Source organism: Sinocyclocheilus anshuiensis, unplaced genomic scaffold (genome assembly GCF_001515605.1).
Source record: "Sinocyclocheilus anshuiensis isolate Anshui unplaced genomic scaffold, SAMN03320099.WGS_v1.1 scaffold579, whole genome shotgun sequence".
Lineage (NCBI taxonomy): Eukaryota > Metazoa > Chordata > Actinopteri > Cypriniformes > Cyprinidae > Sinocyclocheilus > Sinocyclocheilus anshuiensis.
Genome location: NW_015551075.1, coordinates 876,509 through 885,413, shown reverse-complemented (window position 1 = coordinate 885,413; position 8,905 = coordinate 876,509). Strand labels below are relative to the sequence as shown.

At 37.2% G+C, this 8,905-nt stretch overlaps 1 protein-coding gene across 1 annotated transcript in view; it reads right to left on the bottom strand.

Moving 5' to 3' along the window:
- The window catches only part of LOC107662343 (UPF0258 protein KIAA1024-like), a 27,798-nt gene that overhangs the window by 5,031 nt on the left and 13,862 nt on the right, over positions 1-8,905 (bottom strand). Inside the window, exon 3 of the mRNA XM_016452328.1 lies at positions 2,991-3,245. Coding sequence (XP_016307814.1) covers positions 2,991-3,245 — 255 coding nt within the window. The remainder of the gene's footprint in view (positions 1-2,990; positions 3,246-8,905) is intronic.

Genomic DNA, 8,905 nt, shown 5'->3' with positions numbered 1-8,905 from the left:
GGAATTATTTGTAATGATATTCCAATGAGCCGCTTTGTGATATCACAAAGCCCGGAAAACAAACGCTGTAGTCCAAACGAGCCGTTCGTTGTAGTTCTTGAAAAGGGATTTAAAAAAAAAGAAATATCTCCCTTTGGAGTGGACTTTGAGATTTGTAACTTTCTAGATCTTTTTTATGCCCAAACATACACACTGGCTAAAATTAAAAAAGTGAAAAAGCATAGTGCTGTAAAAAGCGTCTGTATCTGGCTCAGCGCCAGCCAGCGAACGAACGCAGATTTGAATTTAGCAGCTGATGATATGACGCACTGAACGTTATAATCACGCCGGTGTGATTGTATTAAATATAGAAAATATTAATCGGCTATTTTTTGTCTTTTTGAAGCTGCATTCAAAATCCACTTGGCTCAAAAATCTGAGGGGGCACGTGCCCCCTCACTTTGGATGGGCATGATGCCTCTGCTTGCTGCAGAAATCCAGAAAACTCTTTGCTTTGCCAGCCTCATTTTGTTGTTCAAGGTTCGAAAGCGCTGTACTGGGTCACTAAGAATCACTGGTACATTGCATTGCTCAAGCTGCGTTCTGTCTTTTTGACATTTTCTGTCTTTTTTCTGTTCCTCTCATGCTATGGTTGGGTAAGTAGGCCTTCAGAAAATTAGCCCTTGCAAATGGGCAAAATGAGAGATGCTCCCCTGCTTCTAGCCAAATTTCCATGCACTGGAGTGAATAGGTAGAACAGATTTGATGCAAAGATGTAGGGCATATTTTAAAATCCAGCTGCAGAAGTTGCAAAAGCCATCGAAGAAGTCAGCAATTTATTTTTCTGTTCCATCGTTTTCACTTTGTTCAGTACAAGAACAGCTAGTTTTAAAGCCATCACTTGCTTTTGTCCATTCAAAATCAATATCCCTTTGGAGAGAGTCAATAAAATACAGCATAGATTATGTTATTATGAGAGAAGCTTGCTGAGTGCTGTCTCCTACACTAAAGCCTTTTTATTGTGTGCTGTCCTCTATCAATAGCACGCGATTATGTCTGGAGATAGCGAAGACAGATAAACATCATCTGAAACAGACAACTGTAAGCCTTCATCTAAAACAAACACACAACAGACGGTTTTCAAGCCTGCATGAATACAAATGGACCCTTTTTACTTTAAAACATGCTCCTGATCTGAAAAAAAAAATAAAAATAAAAATTCAACTTTCAACTATTTTTTCTTGTTAATTTTAGTTGGTAACACCAACTTTTCAGTATTATGGAAAGTCTATTTTGTTCATGTTCTTTTACATCTCATCATGGCATGCATGCCTCTCATACTCTCCTATAAAGTCATATTGTTTGTTTTCCTTGAATAAGCTTTATTATTGAGGATGCTTATTGTAATTTGTTGTTTCAATTTGTTACAGCATTGAATCAGTTCATAACAACTTCAACAAATTTGCATTTACATTAGGCAATACGAAAATCCATTTACATCATGTGCCTAAAAAAGTTATTTAAATACATTTTTGTAAAAAGTAAGCATTTCTGTGTTAAAGGAATCAATGAGCTGTCAACTCTAGAACCTCTCAGACTGATTCAGTCCAACTCAGTTGTTCAGCCTTGTTCGTGAGTGAACAATTAATTGATTGTTAAGTGGCATATTAAAAAATCTCTCTAAAATATTCTAGTAAAGCCATATGTACACCAAAATTGCTTTAAATTATGTTTTTGATATGTATATATAATGTTTTGCCAATGAATCAGCTCATAAAAACACAATTTGCATTTACATAATTTCATCCCAGTGATTCACCTAAAAGCTTATTTATTGATTTATTTATTATTATTATTTTTTTTTTTGTAAAAAGTCATTTTGCTGTGTTAGCTCATAAGAATACATTTAATTTGCATTTACATATTATATATAATTCAATCTCCAATTATTCAATTATTTGTCTATATAATAAATATTTAAAAAATAACTTTTTTTGTCACAAATTTCCATATTAAACAGTTCTAGGTAAAATTAGTCAGTTGGTTATTGGCTCAAGAACCTGTCTGACTGATTCAATCCAATTAATGAACAAACTGTTCATTCTGGTTTGTGAATGAATCATTCTACTGATTAAATGAAATAATTAAATTCAAAAGAATAAGTCGCTAATTAATCTTTTTTTTCCCCCAAATCCTAGCCTACATTTTTTTCTCACTGAACATCCAGTTTCACTCAAAAATATGTTAGATTTCAGAAATGAATTTGGTGGCAAACAGTTTTTCAGGATGTTTTAAGTCTGCACACAACAGACAAAAAAGAGGAGCATTTTAATCCTCTCTCACTCCTCATGAGAAATCAAGGTTAATTAAAGGTTTTCCAACGTTCCTTTATGATCTACACATAACAAAAATGCCTGGCAAATCTGTACTAATTAAAACTTAAAAATTGCATGCTTTTCAAAATGTCTCAAAATTAATCCACATAAACAAATTACGTCATTTCCATATTAAATGCTTCTCAGTTAAATGAGTCAGTGAGTCATTGACTCAAGAACCTCTCAGATTGATTCCATCCAAAATCGTAAGGCAAATCTTTCAAACTGGATCAACCAATTCAAAATGCAATCATATTCCATCCTACATTTATTCTCACTAAACATGCAGTTTCACTTAGAAATACGTTCGATTCCAGAAGCAAATTGGGCTGCTAACAACATTTGATGTTGGCATTGAAATGAAGCCAAGGACCTGCAGTAATTGCAATGACTGTCAACAATGAGTGGTTTTAAGGATCATTAATATTTCACAGCACACAAGGTCACCTACTGCGCTGCCGACCTTAAGCCACACTGCCAGCATGTGGCAGGGAAGCACTGATTGAATGACAATCGATGCCGTCATTCCCATGAGCCTCAGCTTTTGAAGCTAATCCCACACACAGCAAAGCCTCAAGGAACAGTGAAAATCGACAAGATTGGCAAGGTTGCAATCACAGCGAGGTGGCATCTCACCTGCAGGTCCAGGGCGCTGAGCTTGTTCTTGTCTCCTGAGTTGCGTTTGTACTCTTCGATGGTCCAGGAGGGCTGGGAGCGCTTGCCATCGGCGAGGCCGGTCAGCCGCAGGTCCGTGTAGAGAGGGCTGCCCTTCACGTGAGACTTGACGGCGGGAGGGAGGTGGTGTGGGCTGAACACCTGCTCCACCAGGTAGGAGTCCTTGGGCGGCTTTGAGGAGCGGTGGGCCTGGTGGGCTTCATACTGCCGATCTGTCTGTAGGGGAGAAATGAGAGGAAAGGTCACGGAGGAGGAAGCATCATATCTCTTCTGCTGATCTGATGATGCATCCTAAGACTGATGATACTGAACAAGGCAAAACAAAAAGGAGGGTTTTAAGCCTTTGTCACGCTTCCTCTATGATGCAAACGTAACAAAACAGCTGGTGAATCTGTATGAATCAAAACTACATGCAAAATATCTCACAATAAAATTCCATCCACATTCACGTTTCAGAAGTGTGGTTTACAAAGCCGAGCAACACTATTATTTTTGAGCAAACCCCAACCCTTAAAGGGATAGTTCACCCAAAAATGAAAATATGTGACCCTGGACCACAAAACCAGTCATAAGGGTCAATTTTTATTGATTTTTATTGAGATACAACTATTTGAAAATCTGGAATCTGAGGGTGCAAAAAATCTAACTATTGAGAAAATCGCCTTTAAAGGGGTGGTTGACTGGTTTATTTGGTGGTTGACTAACGCATTATTTTTCACATAATTGACCTTTATTCCACACCGCTCTGTCCCTTCTCCTCTGAACGCACTGATCATTTCCTGCTTTTATGAAGCCCCTCCCTCAGAAATACACAATGGGCTCTAATTGATTAGCTGGCCCAGTGTGTTGTGATTGGCTAAACCGCCTCTAGCCGCGCATCTAAACGTCCCGCCCCCCAACATAGCGGCATGTTCTCTGGTTGTATTGTAAACAATGACGTCCTCTATATTGCTTATCAATTTGAGCCCGATTGAGACGCAGAGGATATTAGTGAAGAGGATCGTGCAGAACCTGTGCAAGCACGGCTTTTAATGGTAGGCCTAAGATTTTGTTTGTTGTTGTTTTTGGCTATTGCTACAAATATACCCCAGCGACTTAAGACTGCTTTTGTGGTCCAGGGTCACATGTTGTTGTTTGCCAATTTGTTCTAAACTGGAATTTCTTTCTTCTGCTAAACATAAAAGAATATAATGTAACCAAACAGTTGATAGTCCCCAATTTACTTCCATTGTATATTTTCAATACTATGGAAGTCAATGGGGAGCATCAACTGTTTAGTAAACAATATTCTTTAAAATATATTATTTTCTGTTCAACAGAAGACAGAATCTCATAAAGATTTGGAAAAACTTGAGGCTGAGTAAATAATGACAAGTTTCATTTTTGGTGAACTATCCCTTTAAGAGGTAGGATTTTTTTTTTTATGTTTGAGAAAGAATTATCTTATGTGCACCATTTATTTGATTAAAAAAATACAGTAAAATTGTGAAATATTATTGCAATTTAAAATAACTGTTTTCTATCTGAATATATTTTAAAGTGTAATTTATTCCTGTGATGCAAAGCTGAATCAGTGTCACTTGATCCTTCAGAAATCATTCTAATATGCAGATTTGCCACTCAATAAACATTTATTATTATTATTATCAACGTTGAAAACAGTTGTGCTGCTTCATATTTTTGAGGAAACCCCTTTAATCAGGATTCTTTGATGAACAGAATATAAATCTTTTGTAACATTCGGAAGCTTTTGTGTAAAGTATTTACTGTCACTTTTTATCGATTGAATGCATCCTTGCAGAAGAAAAATATTTTTTAAAAATCTCAAAAGAAATCTTACTGACCCCCAAGCTTTTCAACAGTAGTGTAACATGCACTGCAAATGTTTGTGCTGCAAACATGAATTAAACCTCAAATCATAAACAATAGCATAACGCTCTTCGCAACTGGACAGTTTTCACCAAGAATATGAGGGAAAAAAGTGTTTCTTTGAAGAAGTGACTCAAGTCTACTGACCAAAATCATAGAGGCTTGTGATTGGCACCTACTGTAGCAACTGCATAGCAACATGTTTACAACTCATTTGAACTCCTGTAGCAAACCGCTAATCAACACCCTCCCAGCTAACAGCGAATGTTCTGACAAGGTTACAAAGTAATGTTCATAGAACATCAGCACAAAAACAAAGGAACAAAAAAGGAGCGTTATATTTCTGCAGTACTTCAGTTGTACGTTCATCTAACGCTTTTAAATGTTACTACTTGTTTCAGAACATTCAGGGAATATTCAAAAGTAACATTCCCATGATGTTTGCAAAATGATCAAATGAAATTTTCCCTTAACGTTCGCATAACCGAAAAAGAAAAAAAAACTGGATGTTTTAAAGTAACATTTTCAAAACTTGATGGTAATATTAGCAAAACATTCTCACAATATATTTTTGTTAGTTGTGCTGGCAGTCCCCCAAAACACCCTAACATCATTATGGCAACTTTTGCACCACAGGCAAACACCTCCTTTCCTTCAGCAATTCAGAGTTATTAGTTATTTGACTTATTGGACAAAAACGAACAGCCGGACACCAGGGGCCGATGCAAACACACCGCATCAGCTATAAGTCTCAGCAAAAAGCATGCTGGCGCTGCATGAGTCTAACTAGCGAGATATATATGCGCAAGCAGGAATGACATCGGTCTTGCGGAGCAGGAAATGTGTGCTTGTCTCAGTCCTTACACTATTATAAAGAATAATATCTGAGTCAGGAGCTTATTTCTGTCCGGAGGGACACCGGAGTGCTGCAGCTTGTACAACCTGAAATATTTGATTATCATGAACTGGGTCATTCTACAAAACAAGCATCATTAGTGAGGAAAAAATAACTTTAATAATGAGCAGCTGATGCAGCTTGTACTATGTTTATACATGTTTTTCCTAAACATAATATACAAAAATTTTGTAACTTTGTGTTTTCTTCATTTATTAATTTTTTCTATTTGTCATAAGGATGTTATATTTAGCTTGTTTCCATTTGTTATATTAGTAAATAGGCACAGTATAAAACACAGAAATACTCTGTTACCATCAGATTTCCCTTTCTAAATAATTAACTATCCCATAAATTAAACAAAAAAACATCATAATGACATGGTCCGTGTAACCCTTTGCAGCTCTTGGTTCAATTCGCACCATCAAAATTAACCAAATGAAAAGTTGGCTTCAAACTTTCATTTTCAATTTCTTTGGAGCAATTTACAAACGGATAATTGTCTCTCATTTTAATTTTAAATTTTACGTGTTTGGGTTGTTGTGCCCGAATCTGATTTTTGAACTAACATAATAAATTACTCATTATTCTGATTTTCCACTTCTCTGTTTTGCGCTCCCTGTTGGACCGTACCAGTGGGGGAGCGGGGGGTGGGGATGTGGATGTATTTACCCAGAGCGCTGTATGTATAGGCCCTATGCCTATGCATTGGCACGTCTGACCATGCAATAATTTATCATCAGACCTCCATTAACTGTGTGACTGCACGTTAACAACCACAGATTTTCTGGAAGATGTGTGAGTGGAGTGTGCTTGATGATTACGAAAGTGTAATCCGCAGGTTAGTAGAGGAGCTGGGATACACATGCAAACAAGTTCAAGAGGTCCTACAGCAGCAATATGGACTCGGGAGAGGCTCAGTATTTCCTCCATTTCTAAATTCTGCGCATCGAGGAACATTCATTGTTTTAATTACGCACGGCTAGGGAGACATGGTGTGGATGCAGTCGTTCGACCAGCAGTTACTGTTTGCGGCCCTGTGTACGGTAGAAAGATGATGACTGGGATGTTGAGAGCTTCGGGATACAGGTTGGGCCTGAGAATTTTGAATGCAGGTGCTGAGTGGGTACTAGATCATTGACAGGGGGAGCTGGGCAATTCAGGGCTCCAGGTGTCCTGACATTTTATCCTACCTGTCAGATTGTCCTACCAGGGTTTACTGCGCATGCGCACATCAATATTGCGTCCTTTTTCTCACGCTGAACAACAATATTTAATGTATCTGCATTACTGTAAGGGTAGGTGTAGACTTTAATAAAACACACTCTAACATGTAGAAAAAAAATATTTATTGTTGGTTTCCTATAACTGAATCCCTTCCAGCCACAACCGGGAACATAACAATTACTGTATTTGCATTACTGTAAGGGTATAGGTTTAGGGTAGGTGTAGACGTTAATAAACCATAATTTTACAGGTAGCATATTTCGTTGTTGAATTGTACTACCCACTGATTAATAGGAGGTAGCAAAATCTGACTGTTTCACTTTCGATTTTCGCGATCTTGTCACGTTTTACAATAAAAGATAATTACATTCAACCCGTTCTTTTTCCTCTTTTGCTATGCTATAAGCCTTTAACTTTTTAAGACTAAAACAAAATATGGGTTCATTGTTATTTTTAATTAAAAAGCACAACAACAATAAAACAGTAAGATACAATGACAAACTAGCTTACAAAAGGTTTATTAACAAAAACGAATAAGATGCATGGCATACACCACATGCTGTATTACAAAATGACTAATAAATTACAGAACGTTTAGCAAACACTGAGGAATCAAATAAATTAAATAAATAAATAAAAAGCCTCCATAGCATAACGTGAGGTAAACAGCAAAGATAAGCTTTTCAAAATGAAAACAAAAAGAAAAGTAAAACTAAACTTGCTGCCGGTGACCGTGCTTGCATGTAAGAAGCGGTCTTTTACTTTAGCGTGAAAACCATCCATTGTTTCCTCAATATTCGCATCCTCAGAGCCGGAGCCAGCGCAGCACTGATGAGGGGGCAGCTGAGGTAACGAAAGGGGGCGATGAAGTAGCACAGAGTAAAAAAATAAAAATTAAATAAAATAAAAACTCATGTGGCCCATTCACGTGTTTGTCGGACCGTCACCAAACCTACTGGCTACTATTAGAATACTGGGTTCACACAGATAGTGTTTTGGTCGCGAGACAGGTCAGTAGAAGTTTTTATATATTTTTTTTTAAACCGCAAGGTATAGAAACTTGCTTTTAGAAGCTGAATTTCTTTAAACTTGAGCGCCGTGTTTTAGATTGATGTATTATGCGCATAGGCGGAGCCTTCCCCTGGCCTGGGGACTTGGGGCAAAAATGCCACTAGATTAGACAAAAATGCCCCTGCACAAACAAATTAAATCTATTACGTATGTTGCTAACAAAATGAATATGAATAGACAATGTCGATTGCGGCATTAAATTAAGATTTGCTCATGTTGCACCATATTTCATTTTAGGCGTTTTTACAGTGTTGCGCATTTTAACCAATCACACACAATGCAATGGCCAATCAGAAGCGTCCAGAGAGTCATCGTTCAAACTCATCAGTTTTGTTGAGTGCGCGTGCGTTCGCTGACTGAATTCCGGACTCTTGCGAATTCTCCCATCATAAACAACAAAGAGCAAATGTTCGTACAATGCAAGTAAGAGATTCATTTCACAGTGTATACAGCTTCAGTGATTATAACCATAGTTTTTTTTTTTTTTTTAGAGTGCTTAAACTCACGATAGATCAATGTTAGTGATAATGTCACTTTCTATATAGAATTTATTTGCTGTTTCATTAACAGTGCTACTTACCAATTTCTAACGTTTTTATTAAATTGCAATCACGTTAAATACAAATTCAGTCCCATTAAACATTTTTTTTAGCCTACATGACACCCATGTCTAGTTCTTGCCTAAAAAGACGAGTTTATGATGTTTAATACATTTGGCTGCTTTTAGCCTTACCCTGGAGTTGGTTCACCCTCCTCCTGATACAGCGCTCTGGGTAAATACATCCACAATGTCTGCTGAACCCTAAAAACGTTG